This window comes from Melospiza melodia, chromosome 3, assembly GCF_035770615.1.
Source record: "Melospiza melodia melodia isolate bMelMel2 chromosome 3, bMelMel2.pri, whole genome shotgun sequence".
In the NCBI taxonomy this organism is placed as follows: domain Eukaryota; kingdom Metazoa; phylum Chordata; class Aves; order Passeriformes; family Passerellidae; genus Melospiza; species Melospiza melodia.
In genome coordinates, this window is record NC_086196.1 from 138,602,274 (window position 1) to 138,621,586 (window position 19,313).

A 19,313-nucleotide genomic window follows, 5' to 3' on the forward strand; every position below is an offset into this window, starting at 1 on the left:
TCTTCTCCCATCCCAAAACGTCCCTGGATCCATCCCAGAATCTTCTCCCATCCCGAAAACGTCCCTGGATCCATCCCAGAATCTTCTCTGACCCCAAAACGTCCCTGGATCCATCCCAGAATCTTCTCTGACCCCAAAACGTCCCTGGATCCATCCAGAATCTTCTCTGACCCAAAACGTCCCTGGATCCATCCCAGAATCTCCCTGGACCCCAAAACGTCCCTGGATCCATCCCAGAATCTTCTCTGACCCCAAAACGTCCCTGGATCCATCCCAGAATCTCCCTGGATCCCAAAACGTCCCTGGATCCATCCCAGAACCTTCTCTGATCCCAAAACGTCCCTGGATCCATCCCAGAATCTTCTCTGACCCCAAAACGTCCCTGGATCCATCCCAGAATCTCCCTGGATCCCAAAACGTCCCTGGATCCATCCCAGAATCTCCCTGGATCCCAAAACGTCCCTGGATCCATCCCAGAATCTTCTCTGACCCCAAAACGTCCCTGGATCCATCCCAGAATCTTCTCTGACCCCAAAACGTCCCTGGATCCATCCAGAATCTCCTCCCATCCCAAAACGTCCCTGGATCCATCCCAGAATCTTCTCTGACCCCAAAACGTCCCTGGATCCATCCTAGAATCTTCTCCCATCCCAAAACGTCCCTGGATCCATCCCAGAATCTCCCTGGATCCCAAAACGTCCCTGGATCCATCCCAGAATCTTCTCCCATCCCAAAACGTCCCTGGATCCATCCCAGAATCTTCTCTGACCCCAAAACGTCCCTGGATCCATCCCAGAATCTTCTCCCATCCCAAAACGTCCCTGGATCCATCCCAGAATCTTCTCTGACCCCAAAACGTCCCTGGATCCATCCCAGAATCTTCTCCCATCCCAAAACGTCCCTGGATCCATCCCAGAATCTCCCTGGATCCCAAAACGTCCCTGGATCCATCCCAGAATCTTCTCCCATCCCAAAACGTCCCTGGATCCATCCCAGAATCTTCTCTGACCCCAAAACGTCCCTGGATCCATCCCAGAATCTTCTCCCATCCCAAAACGTCCCTGGATCCATCCCAGAATCTTCTCCCATCCAAAACGTCCCTGGATCCATCCCAGAATCTTCTCTGACCCCAAAACGTCCCTGGATCCATCCCAGAATCTTCTCCCATCCCAAAACGTCCCTGGATCCAGCCCAGAATCTCCCTGGATCCCAAAACGTCCCTGGATCCATCCCAGAATCTTCTCCCATCCCAAAACGTCCCTGGATCCATCCCAGAATCTCCCTGGATCCCAAAACGTCCCTGGATCCATCCCAGAATCTTCTCTGACCCCAAAACGTCCCTGGATCCATCCCAGAATCTTCTCTGACCCCAAAACGTCCCTGGATCCATCCCAGAACCTTCTCCCATCCAAAACATCCCTGGATCCATCCCAGAATCTTCTCCCATCCCAAAACGTCCCTGGATCCAGCCCAGAATCTTCTCCCATCCCAAAACGTCCCTGGATCCATCCCAGAATCTCCCTGGATCCCAAAACGTCCCTGGATCCATCCCAGAATCTTCTCTGACCCCAAAACGTCCCTGGATCCATCCCAGAATCTCCTCCCATCCCAAAACGTCCCTGGATCCATCCCAGAATCTCCTCTGACCCCAAAACGTCCCTGGATCCATCCAGAATCTCCCTGGATCCCAAAACGTCCCTGGATCCATCCCAGAATCTTCTCCCATCCCAAAACGTCCCTGGATCCATCCCAGAATCTTCTCTGACCCCAAAACGTCCCTGGATCCCAGCCCAGAATCTTTTCCCATCTATTCCCCGATTTTTTCCCCGTTTTTTCCCCATTTTTCCCCGATTTTCCCCCAATTTCCCCCGATTTTTTCCCGTTTTTCCCCGTTTTTCCCCATTTTTTCTCCTCCCACCTGCCCGAGTTTGTCGATGCCGAGGGCAACGCTCGATCTCGGCCAGCTCGGTCTCGTCCCTCCCTCTCAGGGAGCTCCTCCTGCCCCTTTTCCCCCTTTTTCCCCCTTTTCCCCCTTTTTCCCCCTTTTCCCCCACTTTTTTCCCCCATTTCTTCCTGGATTTTTCCCCATTTCTCTCCTGCTTTTCCCCCTTTTTTCTCCTTTTTTTCTGCCAATTTCTCCCCCGTTTTTCCCCATTTTTCACCATTTTCCCCCTGATTTTTCCCCGATTTTTCCCTGATTTTCCCCCCAATTTTTCCCCGATTTTTTCCCGTTTTCCCCCATTTTTCCCCGTTTTTCCCCCATCATTTCCCACCTGCCCGAGTTCCTCCCTCCCCGGGGCTCTGTCGATCTCACCCAGCTCGGTCTCGTCCCTCCCGCTCAGGAGCTCTTCCTGCCCCTTTTCCCCCCTTTTTCCCCCCACTTTTTTCCCCCTTTTCCCCCCACTTTTTTCACCCATTTCCTCCTGGATTTTTCCCCATTTCTCTCCTGCTTTTCCCCCTTTTTTCTTCCTTTCTTTTGCTAATTTCTCCCTCCATTTTTCCCCAATTTTTTCCCGTTTTTTCCCTGATTTTCCCAGATTTCCCCCCCAATTCTTCCCCAATTTTTTCCCCGTTTTTCCCCGTTTTCTCCTCATTTTTTCCCCTCGCACCTGCCCGAGTTTGTCGATGCCGAGGGCTCTGTCGATCTCCCCCAGCTCGGTCTCGTCCCTCCCGCTCAGGGAGCTCCTCCTGCCCCTTTTCCCCCTTTTTTCCCCCCACTTTTTTCCCCCTTTTCCCCACTTTTTTCCCCCATTTCTTCCTGGATTTTTCCCCATTTCTCCCCTGCTTTTCCCCCTTTTTTCTCCTTTTTTTCCTGCCAATTTCTCCCCCTTTTTTCCCCAATTTTTCTCAATTTTTCACAATTTTCTCCTTCTTTTTTTCCCCGTTTCTCTCCATTTTTCACCGTTTTCCCCCTGATTTTTTCCCCGTTTTTTCCCTGTTTTTCTCTGTTTATTCCCCAATTTTTCCCCGATTTTTTCCCCTTTTCCCCCATTTTTCCCCGTTTTTCCCCCATTATTTCCCACCTGCACGAGTTCATCACTCCCCACTTTTTTTCCCCCCCACTTTTTTCACCCATTTCTTCCTGGATTTTTCCCCTTTCATCTCCTGCTTTTCCCCTTTGTTTCTTCTTTTTTTTTGCCAATTTCTCCGCCACTTTTCCCCCTTTTTTCTCCTTTTTTTCTTTGCTAATTTTTCCCCCGTTTTTCTCCATTTTTCACCATTTCCCCCTGATGTTTTCCCCGATTTCTCCCCGATTTTCCCCCCAATTTTTCCCCGTTTTCCCCCCAAATTTCCCCCGATTTTTTCCCCATTTTCCCCTGATTTTCCCCATTTTTTCTCCTCACACCTGCACGAGTTTGTCGATGCCGAGGGCGCGGTCGATCTCCCCCAGCTCGGTGTCGTCCCTCCCTCTCAGGAAGGTGACGAGCTGCCCCTTTTTCCCCCTTTTCCCCCCACGTTTTTCACCCATTTCTTCCTGGATTTTTCCCCCTTTTTTCTCCTTTTTTTCCTGTGAATTTGTCCCCCTTTTTTTCCCCATTTTTCTCAATTTCTCACTGTTTTCCCCCTGATTTTTTCCCTGTTTTTTCCCTGATTTTTCCTGATTTTACCCCCATTTTTCCCCCGTTTTTCCCCTCCCACCTGCACGAGTTCCTCCCTCCCCAGGGCTCTGTCGATCTCCCCCAGCTCGGTCTCGTCCCTCCCGCTCAGGAAGCTCCTCCCGCTTTTCCCCATTTTTTCTCCTTTTTTTTGCCAATTTCTCCCCCTTTTTTCACCATTTCCCCCCTGATTTTTTCCCCGATTTTCCCCCAATTTTCCCCCAATTTTTCCCCTCTTTTTTTCCCAATTTTCCCCCAATTTTTTCCCCCGTTTTTCCCCCGTGATTTCCCACCTGCCCGAGTTTGTCGATGCCCAGAGCCCGCTCGATCTCACCCAGCTCGGTCTCGTCCCTCCCTCTCAGGGAGCTCCTTCTTCCCCTTTTCCCCCACTTTTTTCCCCATTTCCTCCTGGATTTTTCCCCATTTCTCTCCCGCTTTTCCCCCTTTTTTCTCCTTTTTTTCTGCCAATTTCTCCCCCTTTTTCCCCCGTTTTTCTCCATTTCTCCCGATTTTTTCTCTGTTTATTCCCCGATTTTCCCCGATTTTTCCCCCGATTTTTTCCCCGTTTTCCCCCGTTTTTCCCCGTTTTCTCCCCGTTTTTTCCCCTCGCACCTGCACGAGTTTGTCGATGCCGAGGGCGCGGTCGATCTCGGCCAGCTCGGTGTCGTCGCGGCCGCTGAGGAAGGTGCAGAGCTGCTCCAGCAGCGCCTTCTCCTCGCTGCGGCCCTCGGCGCTGCCCGGCGGCAGCAGCAGCTCCTCCAGGGGACACGGCCTGGGGAAAAATGGGGAAAATCTGGGAAAAATGGGAAAAACCAGGAAAATATCTGGGAATTATCACATGGGAAATCTGGGGATTCTCCTCACTACAGCCCTCGGCGCTGCCCGGCGGCAGCAGCAGCTCCTCCAGGGGACACGGCCTGGGGATAAAAACGGGGAAAAATGGGAAAAATCTGGGAATTACAGACTGGAAATCTGGGGATTCACCCCTGGAAAAATGGGGGAAAAAATCCCCAGGGAAATCTGGGAATTCTCCTCACTGCAGCCCTCGGCGCTGCCCGGCGGCAGCAGCAGCTCCTCCAGGGGACACGGCCTGGGGGAAATGGGGAAAAATGGGGAAAAATGGGAATTATCACGTGGGAAATCTGGGAATTCTCCTGGCTGCGGCCCTCGGCGCTGCCCGGCGGCAGCAGCAGCTCCTCCAGGGGACACGGCCTGGGGATAAAAACGGGGAAAAATGGGAAAAATGGGAAAAATATCCGGGAATTATCACATGGGAAATCTGGGAATTACAGACTGGGAAATCTGGGATTCACCCCTGGAAAAATGGGAAAAAAATCCCGGGGGAAACCTGGGAATTCTCCTGGCTGCGGCCTGGGAAAATGGGAAAAATGGGGGAAAAAATGGGAAAAAATGGGGAAAATCTGGGAATTATCACATGGGAAATCTGGGAATTACAGACTGGGGAAAATGGGAATCACACACTGAAAATATGGGAAAAAAACCCAGGGAAATCTGGGAATTCTCCTCGCTGAGGTCTGGGAAAAGGGGAAAAAATGGGAAAAAATGGGGAAAAATGGGAAAAATCTGGGAATTATCACATGGAAAATCTGGGAATTACAGACTGGGGAAAATGGGAATTACACTCTGAAAATATGGGAAAAAAAACCAGGAAAAACTGGGAATTCTCCTGGCTGCGGCCCTCGGCGCTGCCCGGCGGCAGCAGCAGCTCCTCCAGGGGACACGGCCTGGGGGAAAATGGGGAAAAATGGGAAAATATCTGGGAATTATCACATGGGAAATCTGGGAATTACAGACTGGGAAATCTGGGGATTCACCCCTGGAAAAATGGGGAAAAAATCCCCGGGGAAATCTGGGAATTCTCCTCGCTGGGGTCTGGGAAAAAATGGGAAAAATGGGAAAAAAATGGGAAAAATCTGGGAATTATCACAGGGAAAATCTGGGAATTACAGAGTGGGAAAAATGGGAATCACACACTGAAAATATGGGAAAAAAACCAAAAAAAAAAGGGAAAAAAATCCCCAGGGAAATCTGGAATTCTCCTCACTGCGGCCTGGGAAAATGGGAAAAAATGGGAAAAAAATGGGAAAAATCTGGGAATTACAGAGTGGGAAAAATGGGAATTCCACACTGAAAATATGGGGAAAAAACCCAGGAAAAACTGGGAAAAAAATCCCCAGGGAAATCTGGGAATTCACACTGGGAAATCTGGGAATTACAGACTGGGAAAAATGGGAATCACACACTGAAAATGTGGGAAAAACCAGGAAAAACTGGGAAAAAATCCCGGGGAAATCTGGGAATTCTCACTTGGAAAATTGGGAATTCACCCCTGGAAAAACGGGGAAAAGCCCCTGCCTGAAAATCCAGGAATTCCCAACTGGAAAAACCTCGGGAATTTTGGGAAAAATCCTCGAGAATTTTGGGGCAATTGTGGGGAAAATCCTCGGGAATATTGGGAAAATCACCGGGAATTTTTGGGGAAATTGTGGGGGAAATCCTCAGGAATTTTGGGAAAAATTCTCAGGATTTTTGTGAAAGATTCTCAGGTATTTTGGGGGGATTTTGGAAAAAATCCTCAGGAAATTTGGGAAAAAAAATTTGGGAATTCTGGGAGAAACTCCGGGAATTTTGAGGGAAATCCTCTGGAATTCTCTTTGGGAATTTTGAGAAAAAACCTTTGGGAATTTTGGGAGAAATTCTTAAAAATCCTCAGGAATTTTGGGGGAAACCCTCGGAGTTTCAGGAAAATATCTCAGGAATTTTGGGGAAATGTTTGGGAATTTTGTGAAAAATCCCCAACGAACCTCAAGAATTTTGGGCAAATCCCTGGGAATTACAGGAAAAACTCCGGGGAATTTCGGGAAAACCGTTGGGAATTTTGGGAAAAATATCCCCAAAAACCCCTCAGGAATGTGGGGAAAAATCCTCGGGAATTTTGGGGAATTTTGGGAAAAATCCTCTGGAATTGTGGGAAAATTCCTCAAAAATTGTTGGGAATTTTAGGGAAAATCCTGGGGAATTTTGGAGAAATCCTCAGAAAACCTCGGGAACTTTGGTAAAAATCCTCAGGAGTTCTGGGGAATTGTGGGGAAAATCCTCAGGAATTTTGGGAAAATCACCGGAATTTTGGGGGAATTTTGGGAAAATCCTCAGGAATTTTGTGGAAGGTTCCTTAGGAATTTTGGGAAAAATTCTCAGGATTTTTTGGAAAGATTTTTGGGTATTTTGGGGGGATTTTGGGAAAAAATCCTCAGGAAATTTGGGAAAAAAAATTGGGAATTCTGGGAGAAACTCCGGGAATTTTGAGAGAAATCCTCCGGAATTCTCTTTGGGAATTTTGAGAAAAAACCTTTGGGAATTTTGGGAGAAATTCTTAAAAATCCTCAGGAATTTTGGGGGGAAACCCTCGGGAGTTTCAGGAAAATATCTCAGGAATTTTGGGGAAATGTTTGGGAATTTTGTGAAAAATCCCCAACGCACCTCGAGAATTTTGAACAAATCCCTCGGAATTTCAGGAAAAACTTTGGGGAATTTCGGGAAAACCGTTGGGAATTTTGGGAAAAATATCCCCAAAAACCCCTCAGGAATGTGGGGAAAATCCTCGGGAATTTTGAGAGAATTTTGGGAAAAATCCTCAGGAGTTTTGGGGAATTTTGGGAAAAATCCTCAAAAATTGTTGGGAATTTGAGGAAAAATCCTGGGGAATTTTGGAGAAATCCTCAGAAACCCTCGGGAATTTTGGGAAAAATCCTCGGGAGTTCTGGGAAATTGTGGGGAAAATCCTCAGGAATTTTGGGAAAATCACCGGGAATTTTGGGGGAATTTTGGGAAAATCCTCAGGAATTTTGTGGAAGGTTCCTTAGGAATTTTGGGAAAAATTCTCAGGATTTTTTGGAAAGATTCTCGGGTATTTTGAGGGATTTGGGGAAAAAATCCTCAGGAAATTTGGGAAAAAAATCTGGGAATTCTGGGAGAAACTCCGGGAATTTTGAGAAAAATCCTCTGGAATTTTCTTTGGGAATTTTGAGAAAAAACCTTTGGGAATTTTGGGAGAAATTCTTAAAAATCCTCAGGAATTTTGGGGGAAACCCTCGGGAGTTTCAGGAAAATATCTCAGGAATTTTGGGGAAATGTTTGGGAATTTTGTGAAAAATCCCCAACGAACCTCAAGAATTTTGAACAAATCCCTCGGAATTTCAGGAAAAACTTTGGGGAATTTCGGGAAAACCATCGGGAATTTTGGGAAAAATATCCTCAAAAACCCCTCAGGAATGTGGGGAAAAATCCTCGGGAATTTGGAGAGAATTTTGGGAAAAATCCTCAGGAATTTTGGGGAATTTTGGGAAAAATCCTCAAAAATTGTTGGGAATTTGAGGAAAAATCCTGGGGAATTTTGGAGAAATCCTCAGAAAACCTCGGGAACTTTGGGAAAAATCCTCGGGAATTTTGAGAAAATTTTGAGAAGCCCCTCGGGAATTTTGGGAAAACCCTCGGGAATTTTATGAAGATCATCAGGAATTTTGGAAAAACCTTGAAAATTTTGGGGAAAATGCTCGGAATTTTGGGAAAAACCCTTGGGAATTGTGGGAAAAATCCTCAAAAATTGTTGGGAATTTGAGGAAAAATCCTGAGGGATTTTGGAGAAATCCTCAGAAACCCTCGGGAATTTTGGGAGAAACCCCGAGGAATTTTACAAAGAGCATGAGGAATTTTGGAAAAACCTTGGGAATTTTGGGAAACTGCTCGGAATTTTGGGAAAACCCTTGGGAATTGTGGGGAATTTCGGGAAAAACCTCGAGAATTTTAGGAAAAACCCTCGGGAATTTTGGGGAATTCTGATAAAATTCTGAGAAAACCCTCGGGAATTTCAGGAAGACCATCAGGAATTTTGGAAAAACCTTGGGAATTTTGGGGAAACTGCTCGGAATTGTGGGAAAAAACCCTTGGAATTGTGGGGAATTTCGGGAAAACCACGAGAATTTCAGGAAGACCATCAGGAATTTTGGGAAAACCCTTGGGAATTTTGTGAAAAATCTTCAAAAATTGTTGTGAATTTGAGGAAAAATCCTGAGGTATTTTGGAGAAATCCTTAGCCTCGGGAATTTTGGGAAAAATCCTCAGGAATTTTGGGGAATTTTGAGAAAATTTGAGAAACCCCTCAGGATTTCGGGAATTTTGGGAGAAACACCGAGGAATTTTCAAAGACCATCAGGAATTTTGGAAAAACCTTGGGAATTTTGTGGAAAACGCTCGGAATTGTGGGAAAACCCTTGGAATTGTGGGAATTTCAGGGAAAAACCTCGAGAATTTCAGGAAGACCATCAGGAATTTTGGAAAAACCTTGGGAATTTTGGGGAAAATGCTCCGAATTTTGGAAAAAACCTTGGGAATTTTGGGAAAATCCTCAAAAATTGTTGGAATTTGAGGAAAAATCCTGGGGGATTTTGGGAAAAATCCTCTGGAATTTTGGGGAATTTGGGGAAAAATCCTCAGGAATTTTGGGGAATTTTGAGAAACGCCTCGGGAATTTTGGGAAAAGCCTCAAAAATTGTTGGGAATTTGAGGAAAAATCCTGGGGAATTTTGGAGAAATCCTCAGAAAGCCTCGGGAACTTTGGGAAAAATCCTCAGGAACTTTGGGGAATTTTGAGAAACCCCCTCAGGAATTTTGGGAAAACGCTTGGGAATTTCAGGAAGACCATCAGGAAATTTGGAAAAACCTTGGGAATTTTGGGGGAAATGCTCGGAATTTTGGGCAAAATCTTGGGAATTCTGGGGAATTTTGGGAAAAACCTCGAGAATTTCGGGAAGACCATCAGGAATTTTGGAAAACCTTGAGAATTTTGGGGAAAATGCTCGGAATTTTGGGAAAAACCTTGGGAATTTTGGGAAAACCCTTGGGAATTGTGGGAATTTTGGGAAAAACCCTTGGGAATTTTGGGGAATTTGATAAAATTCTGAGAAAACCCTCGGGAATTTCAGGAAGACCATCAGGAATTTTGGAAAACCTTGGGAATTTTGGGGAAAATGCTCGGAATTGTGGGAAAACCCTTGGGAATTGTGGGGAATTTCAGGGAAAACTTTGTGAATTTTGGAAAACCTTGGGGAATTTTGGGGAATTTTGGGAAAACCGTCGGGAATTTTAGGAAGACCATCAGGAATTTTGGAAAAACCTTGAGAATTTTGGGAAAAATGCTCCGAAATTTGGGAAAACCCTTGGGAATTTTGAAGAATTTTGACAAAATTCTGAGAAAACCCTCGGGAATTTCAGGAAGACCATCAGGGATTTTGGAAAAACCTTGGGAATTCTGGGGAAAATGCTCGGAATTTTGGGAAAAACCCTTGGGAATTGTAGGAAACCCTTGGGAATTGTGGGGAATTTCGGGAAAAACCACGAGAATTTCAGGAAGACCATCAGGAATTTTGGAAAAACCTTGGGAATTTTGGGAAAATGCTCGGAATTTTAGGAAAAATCTTGGGAATTTTGGGAAAAACCTTGGGAATTTTGGGGAATTTTGATAAAATTCTGAGAAAACTCTCAGGAATTTTAGGACGACCATCAGGAATTTTGGGAAAACCTTGCGAATTTTGGGAAAACCCTTGGGAATTTTACAAAGATCATCAGGAATTTTGGAAAAACCTTGGAATTTCGGGGAAAATGCTTGGAATTTTGGAAAAACCCTTGGGAATTCTGGGAAAAATCCTCAAAAATTGTTGGGAATTTGAGGAAAAAATCCTGGGGATTTTGGAGAAATCCTCAGAAAGCCTCGGGAACTTTGGGAAAAATCCGCAGGAATTTTGGGGAATTTGAGAAAACTCTGAGAAACCCCTTGGGAATTTTGGAAATTTTAAAAAATTCTGAGAAACCCTCAGGGATTTTGGGGAATTTTGGGAGAAACCCCGAGGAATTTTATGAAGACCATCAGGAATTTTGGGAAAACCCTCGGAATTGTGGGGAAATTCAGGAAATTTTGATAAAATTCTGAGAAAACGCTCGGGAATTTCGGGAAGACCATCAGGGATTTTGGAAAAACCTTGGGAATTCTGGGGAAGATGCTCGGAATTGTGGGAAAAACCCTTGGGAATGGTGGGGAATTTCAGGGAAAAACCACGAGAATTTTAGGACGACCATCAGGAATTTTGGAAAACCTTGAGAATTTTGGGGAAAATGCTCAGAATTTGGAAAAAACCTTGGGAATTTTGAAGAATTTTGATAAAATTCTGAGAAAACCCTCGGGAATTTCAGGATGACCATCAGGAATTTTGGAAAACCCTTGGAATTTTGGGGAAAACGCTCGGAATTTCGGGGAAAACCTTGGAATTGTGGGAAAACCCTTGGGAATTGTGGGGAATTTTGGGAAAAACCTCGAGAATTCTGGGGAAGACCATCAGGAATTTTGGGAAAACCTTGAGAATTTTGGGGAAAATGCTCCGAATTTTGGGAAAACCCTTGGAATTGTGGGGAATTTTGGGGAAACCCTTGGGAATTTTGGGGAATTTCGGGAAAAACCTCGAGAAATTTTAGGAAGATCATCAGGAATTTTGGGAAAACGCTCGGAATTTTGGGAAAAACCCTTGGGAATTTTGGGGAAACCCTTGGGAATTGTGGGGAATTTCGGGGAATTTTGATAAAATTCTGAGAAAACCCTTGGGAATTTCAGGAAGACCATCAGGAATTTTGAAAAACCTTGAGAATTTTGGGGAAAACCTTGGGAATTTTGGGGAATTTTGGAAAAACCTTGGGAATTTTGGGGAATTTCGGGAAAAAACTCGAGAATTTTAGGAAGATCATCAGGAATTTTGGGGAAAACGCTCGGAATTTTGGGAAAAACCCTTGGGAATTTTGGGGAAAATGCTCAGAATTTTGGGAAAAACCTTGGGAATTTTAGGAAAAACCCTCAGGAATTTTGGGGAGTTTGATAAAATTCTGAGAAAACCCTCGGGAATTTCAGGATGACCATCAGAAATTTTGGAAAAACCTTGAGAATTTTGGGGAAAAACCTTGGGAATTGTGTGGAATTCCGGGAAAAACCTCGAGAATTTTAGGAAGACCATCAGCAGTTTGGGAAAACCTTGGAATTGTGGGGAAAATGCTCGGAATTTTGGGAAAACCCTTGGGAATTGTGGGGAATTTGGGGAAAACTTTGTAAATTTTGAGGAAAGCCTCAGGAAAAACTTGGGAATTTGGGGGAAAATCCTCAAAAATCCTCAGGAGTTTTGGGAAAAACCCTCAGAAATTTTGGGGAATTTTGAGAAAATTTTGAGAAAACCTTGGGAATTTGGGGAATTTTGGGGAAAACCTCAGGAATTTGGGGAAAATTCTCAGGAAGTTTGGGAAAATTTTCAGAAAAAACCTCAGGAATTCTCAGGAAAAACCTCAGGAAAAACCTTGGGAATTGTGGGAAATTTCAGGAAAAACCTCGAGAATTTTGGGCAAACCCTTTGGAATGTTGGGAATTTGGGATTTTGTGTCACTCACTCGTCGGCCTTGCCGAGGCCGGGCAGGGCAGCGGCTCCGCGAGGGCCAGGACGGGGTCGGGGACGGCGACATCGACCTCGGGGAGCCCTGGGGGGAAAAATGGGAAATCGGGAATTGAACTGGGAATTGGGAATTGAACTGGGAAATTGGGAATTGAACTGGGAAATTGGAATTGAACTGGGAAATTGGGAATTGAACTGGGAAATGGGAATTGAACTGGGAAATTGGGAATTGAACTGGGAAATTGGGAATTGAACTGGGAAATTGGGAATTAAACTGGGAAATTGGGAATTGAACTGGGAAATTGGGAATTGAACTGGGAAATGGGAATTGAACTGGGAAATTGGGAATTAAACTGGGAAATGGAATTAAACTGGGAAATTGGGAATTGAACTGGGAATTGGGAATTGAACTGGGAATTGGGAATTGAACTGGGAATGGGAATTGAACTGGGAAATTGGGAATTGAACTGGGAAATTGGGAATTGAACTGGGAAACTGGGAATTAAACTGGGAAATTGGGAATTGAACTGGGAAATGGGGAATTGAACTGGGAAATTGGGAATTGAACTGGGAAATTGGGAATTGAACTGGAATCGGGAATTGAACTGTAATTGAACTGGGAATTGGGAATTGAACTGGGAAAGTGGGAATTGAACTGGGAAATTGGGAATTCAACTGGGAAATTGGGAATTGAACTGGGAAATGGGAATTAAACACGGAAATGGGAATTAAACTGGGAAATTGGGAATTGAACTGGGAAATTGGGAATTAAACTGGGAAATGGGAATTGAACTGGGAAATTGGGAATTGAACTGGGAAATGGGAATTGAACTGGGAAATTGGGAACTAAACTGGGAAATTGGGAATTGAACTGGGAAATTGGGAATTAAACTGGGAAATTGGGAATTGAACTGGGAAATTGGGAATTGAACTGGAATTGGGAATTGAACTGGGAAATTGGGAATTGAACTGGGAAATTGGAATTGAACTGGGAAATGGAGTTAAACTGGGAAATTGGGAATTAAACTGGGAATTGGGAATGAACTGGGAAATTGGGAATTGAACTGGGAAATGGGAATTGAACTGGGAAATTGGGAATTGAACTGGGAAATTGGGAATTGAACTGGGAAATTGGGAATTGAACTGGGAAATGGGAGTTAAACTGGGAAATTGGGAATTAAACTGGAAATTGGGAATTGAACTGGGAAATTGGGAATTGAACTGGGAAATTGGGAATTGAACTGGGAAATTGGGAATTGAACTGGGAAATTGGGAACTAAACTGGGAAATTGGGAATTGAACTGGGAAATTGGGAATTAAACTGGGAAATTGGGAATTGAACTGGGAAATTGGGAATTGAACTGGGAATTGGGAATTGAACTGGGAAATTGGGAATTGAACTGGGAAATTGGGAATTGAACTGGGAAATGGGAGTTAAACTGGGAAATTGGGAATTAAACTGGGAAATTGGGAATTGAACTGGGAAATTGGGAATTGAACTGGGAAATGGGAATTGAACTGGGAAATTGGGAATTGAACTGGGAAATTGGGAATTGAACTGGGAAATTGGGAATTGAACTGGGAAATGGGAGTTAAACTGGGAAATTGGGAATTAAACTGGGAAATTGGGAATTGAACTGGGAAATTGGGAATTGAACTGGGAAATTGGGAATTGAACTGGGAAATTGGGATTGAACTGGGAAATTGGAATTGAACTGGGAAATGGGAATTAAACTGGGAAATTGGGAACTGAACTGGGAAATTGGGAATTGAACTGGGAAATTGGGAATTGAACTGGGAAATTGGGAATTAAACTGGGAAATTGGGAATTGAACTGGGAAACTGGGAATTGAACTGGGAATTGGGAATTGAACTGGGAAATTGGAATTAAACTGGGAAATTGGGAATTAAACTGGGAAATTGGGAACGGCACAGGGGGCAATGCCCAAAAATTGGGAATTTTTTGGGAATTTTTGGGGAGTTTTTGGGGAATTTTTGGGGAATTTTTGGTAAAAATTTGGGGGGTTTTTGTGGAAAATTTGGGGGTTTTTTTTGTGGAAAATTGGGGTTTTTTGGGAACATGGGAGATTTTGGGAAAATTCAAGGAATTTTTGGAATGGAACTTTTGGGAAATTTTGAGGCATTTTTTTGAAGGGAATTTTGGGGTAATTGTTGGGAATTCGAATTTTGGGATTTTTGAGAAGGGAATTTTGGGTATTTTTTTTTTATTTCTTTAAAAATTTTGGGGGAATTTTTTGGGGAATTTTTTAAAATTTTTGGGGGATTTTGGGCAGTTTTAAAAAACGGCCAGAATGGGGTCAGGGACACCCAAATCCACATCTGGGAGAGCCGGGGGAAAAATGGGAAATTGGGAATGGCAGAGGGGGAATTGCCAAAAATTGGGGATTTTTGGGGAAATTTGGGGGATTTTTTGTGGAAAATTTGGGATTTTTATGTGAAAAATTTGGGGGTTTTTTGTGGAAAATTTGGGATTTTTTTGTGGAAAATTTGGGGTTTTTTTGTCGAATGTTCAGCATCGTTTGAGGATAATTTTGAATTTTATTTAAATTTTTTTGGTTAATTTTATGGGAATTGTATGGGATTTTTTTGGTGAAAATTCGGGGAATTTTGAGGCGTTTTTGGAATGGAAGTTCAGGCAATGTTTGAAATTCTGGGGAATTTTTAGGGGAATTGTGAAAATTTTGTGAGTTGAATTTTGCGGAATTTCTGGGATTTTTTAAGAATGGAACTTTTTGGAATTTTTGGGAAATTGGGAATGGCAGAGGGGGGAATTGCCAAAAGTTGGGGATTTTTTGTGGAAATTTGGGGGATTTTTTGTGGAAAATTTGGGATTTTTTTCTGGAAAATCTGGGGATTTTTTCTGGAAAATGTGGATTTTTTGGTGGAAAATTTGGGATTTTTTTTGTGGAAAATTTGGGGATTTTTTTTTTTTTTGTCGAACGTTTGTCATCATTTGGGGATATTTTTGAATTTCATTTCAACTTTTTAAATTTTTTTTTGTGAATTTTATGGGAAAATTTGGGGAAATTTGGGGGAATTTTGGCAATGGATTTTTTGGGAAATTTTGAGGCATTTTTGGAATGGAATTTCAGGCAATGTTTTGAAATTTTTGGGAAATTTTTGGGAATAGAATTTTGGGAATTATGAGAATTTTGAGAATTGAGTTTTGGGGAAATTTTGGATTTTTAAAAGCAGATTTTTGGGAAATTTTTTTATTTGGGTTTTCTTGGAAATTCTTGGGATTTTTGGGGAATTTTAGGGACTTGTAGAATTGAATTTTTGGGATTTTTTTATCTAATGAAGTTTTTGGCAATGTGGGGGATTTTGGGGAAATTCAAGGAATTTTTGGAATGGAATTTTTTCCAACTTTGGGAGTTTCAGGGATTTTTTTTTTAATTTACATAAAGTTTTGTGAGAATTTGTTGGGAATGGAGATTTGGGGATTGTTTCGGGAATTTTGGCAATGGAATTTTTGGGAAATTTTGAGGCATTTTTTTGAAATTGGGGAATTTTTGGGAATGGACTTTGGGGAATGATGAGAATTTTGCAAAATGAATTTTGGGGAATTTCTGGGATTTTTGAGAAGGGAATTTTGGGTGTTTTTAGGGGAATTTTAGGGAATTTCTTGGGGGAATTTTTTTAGAAATTTCTTGGGAATTTTTGGGGGATTTTGGGGGGTTTTTGGGAACTGGCTCTGGAACAGCTGGGGAAAAACGGGAAATTGGGAATAGCAGAGGGAGGGAAATTTGGGGATTTTGGGATTTTTGCAATTTTTTTTTCTGTGAATTTTTGGGGGAAATTGGCAGAAATGGGGGGGGGATGAGGGAAATGAGGGAAAATTGAGGAAAAATGGAAGGAAATGGACAGAAATGGGGGGGAAATGGCAAAATGAGAAAATCGGGGGGAAATTGGGCAGAAATGGAGGGGAAACGGTGAAAATGGGGGGAAATGGAGGAAAATGGGGGAAATTGAAAAAATGGAGGAAAGTGGGGAAAAATTGGGAAAAAGTGGAAAAAAATGGGGGAAAGTGGGGAAAAATGGGGGGGAAATGGGGAAAATTGGGAAAAAAAAGTGGGAGAAATGGGAAATGGGGGGAAAAAGGGGGAAAAAAGTAGGGAAAAATGGTAATATTTGGGGAAAATGGGAAAAAAGAGGGAAAATGGTGGAAATGAAGGAAAATTGAAAAAAATTTCCAGAAGAAATCCAACATTCCAACCCCAAATCCCAATAAAACCTCGGATCGCTCCGGGATCCCGGGCGAGGATTCCACCCCGTTCCCGCCATTCCCAGGTGCAGAATTCTGGGAATTGCAGGAATTGCGGGAGTTCCGGGAATTTCAGGAATTTCAGGAATTCCGGGGATTTCGGGAATTCCGGGGATTTCGGGAATTTAGGGAATTATGGGAATTCTGGGGATTTGGGGAATTTAGGGAATTCCGGGAATTTTGGGAATTCTGGGGATTTTGGGAATATAGGGAATTCTGGGAATTCTGGGAATTCTGGGGATTTCTGGAATTCCGGGAATTCTGGGAATTTCGGGAATTTGGGGAATTCTGGGGATGTCTGGAATTCAGGAATTTGGGGAATTCCGGGAATTTTGGGGATTTCTGGAATTCCGGGAATTTGGGGGATTCCGGGAATTTCAGGAATTTTAGGAATTTCGGTAATTTCGTGAATTCCGGGAATTTCTGGAATTCCGGGAATTTTGGGAATTTTGAGAATTTTGGGAATTCCGGGAATTTTGGGGATTTGGGGAATTCTGGGAATTTTGGGGATTCCGGGAATTCCGGTACCTGAGGGGGCTCTGGCGGCCGTGCTGGGCTGCAGGGGGGACATCCCGGCCACTCCGGACACTCCGGACACTCCTCCGGACACTCCGGACACCCCGGTCACTCCGGTCATTCCGGTGACTCCGGACACTCCGGTCACCCCCGGACACTCCGGTCACCCCGGACACTCCGGTCACCCCGGACACGCCGGTCACCCCGGACACGCCGGTCACCCCGGACACGCCGGTCACTGATGAGATCCCGGTCACTCCGGACACTCCGGACACCCCTGCGGTCACTCCTGCGGTCACTCCTGCGGTCACTCCTGCGGTCACTCCTGCGGTGAGTGCGGGGTCGCTCCTGTCGGCGCCGCAGACCGGTGGCGATCGGAGCTGCTTTGTCCAGGGAAGGGAGGAGCTGATCCAGCTGCTCCAGCTCGGCCGAGAACTGGGGGGGAAAGGGGAAAAGTTGGCGATTGGGTGGGGAAAATACTGGGAGCAAACTGGGAAATATCCCCAGAAAAATGGGGAAAATTCTGGGATCAAGGTGGGAAAAATCCCCAAAAAAATGGGGAAAATTCTGGGAGCAAAGTGGGAAATATCCCCAAAAAAATGGGGAAAATACTGGGATCAAGGTGGGAAAAATCCCCAAAAAAATGGAGAAAATTCTGGGATCAAAGTGGGAAAAATCCCAAAAAAATGGGGAAAAAGTCTGGGATCAAAGTGGGAAAAATCCCAAAAAATGGAGAAAAAGTCTGGGATCAAAGTGGGAAAAATCCCAAAAAAATGGGGAAAAAGTCTGGGATCAAAGTGGGAAAAATCCCAAAAAAATGGGGAAAAAGTCTGGGATCAAACTGGAAAAATCCCAAAAAAATGGGGAAATTCTGGGATCAAAGTGGGAAAAATCCCAAAAAAATGGGGAAAAAGTCTGGGATCAAACTGGGAAAAATCCCAAAAAAATGGGGAAAATTCTGGATCAAGGTGGGAAAAAATCCCCAAAAAATGGGGAAAATTCTGGGATCAAACTGGGAAATATCCCCAGAAAAATGGGGAGAATTCTGGGATCAAACTGGGAAAAATCCCCCAAAAAAATGGGGAAAATCCTGGGAATTACCAGGACACGTTCTGGGATTAGTAGGAAAAAATTCTGGGATCAAATTGGGAAATTTCTGGGATGAGGCGGGGAAAAAAATCTAAGGATTAGGTGGGGAAAATATTGGGATCAAACTGGGAAATATCCAAAAAAATGGGGAAAATTCTGGGAATTACCAGGACGCGTTTTGGGATTAGCAGGAAAAAATTCTGGGATCAAATTGGGGAAATTCTGGGATGAGGCGGGAAAAAAATCTAAGGATTAGGTGGGGAAAATATTGGGATCAAACTGGAAAATTCTGGGATACAGTGCAATAAAAACTTGGGATCAAGTGGGAAAAATTCTGGGATCAGATGGGAAAAATCCTGGAAAATCCTAGGATCATGTGGGAAAACATCTGAGATCAGCTGGAAACAATCACAGAATAAAGTGGGAAAAATTCTGGGATTAGCTGGGAAAAATCTTGGGATCAAACAGCAGAAATTCTGGGATCAGCCGGGAAAAATCCCAGAACAATATGGGGAAAATTCTGGGATCAGGCAAGAAAAACTTCTGGGATTAGGTGGGGAAAATATTGGGATAAAACTGGGAAATATCCCAAAAAAAATGGGGAAAATCCTGGGAATTACCAGGACGCGTTCTGGGATTGGCAGGAAAAAATTCTGGGATCAAATTGGGAAAATTCTGCGATCAAATTGGAAAATTCTGGGATGAGGCGGGAAAAAAATCTAAGGATTAGGTGGGGAAAATATTGGGATCAAACTGGAAAAAATTCTGGATACAGTGCAAAAAAAACTTGGGATCAAGTGGGAAAAATTCTGGGATCAGATGGAAAAACCCTGGAAAATTCTAGGATCATGTGGGAAAACATCTGAGATCAGCTGGAAACAATCTGGAATAAAGTGGGAAAAATTCTGAGATCAGCCAGGAAAAATCCCACAACAATATGGGGAAAATTCTGGGATCAGGCGGGAAAAACTTCTGGGATTAGGTGGGGAAAATACTGGGATCAAACTGGGAAATATCCCAAAAAAATGGGGAAAATCCTGGGAATCACCAGGACACGTTCTGGGATTAGTAGGAAAAAATTCTGGGATCAAATCGGGAAAATTCTGGGATGAGGCGGGGAAAAAAATCTAAGGATTAGGTGGGGAAAATATTGGGATCAAACTGGGAAATATCCCCCAAAAAATGGGGAAAATTCTGGGAATTACCAGGACACGTTCTGGGATTGGCAGGAAAAAATTCTGGGATCAAATTGGGAAAATTCTGGGATACAGTGCAAAAAAAACCTTGGGATCAAGTGGGAAAAATTCTGGGATCAGATGGGAAAAA

The 19,313-nt window shown here is 43.8% G+C and overlaps 1 protein-coding gene across 1 annotated transcript in view; it reads right to left on the minus strand.

Moving 5' to 3' along the window:
- Positions 1 to 3,340: 3,340 nt before the first annotated feature.
- LOC134416636 (nuclear receptor coactivator 1-like) overlaps positions 3,341 to 19,313 on the minus strand; it is a 68,531-nt gene continuing 52,558 nt past the window's right edge. The window contains exons 11-15 of the mRNA XM_063153392.1: positions 17,264 to 17,333; positions 16,911 to 16,991; positions 12,092 to 12,182; positions 4,209 to 4,368; positions 3,341 to 3,427 (exon numbers count right to left, since the gene is read on the minus strand). Coding sequence (XP_063009462.1) covers positions 3,341 to 3,427; positions 4,209 to 4,368; positions 12,092 to 12,182; positions 16,911 to 16,991; positions 17,264 to 17,333 — 489 coding nt within the window. The remainder of the gene's footprint in view (positions 3,428 to 4,208; positions 4,369 to 12,091; positions 12,183 to 16,910; positions 16,992 to 17,263; positions 17,334 to 19,313) is intronic.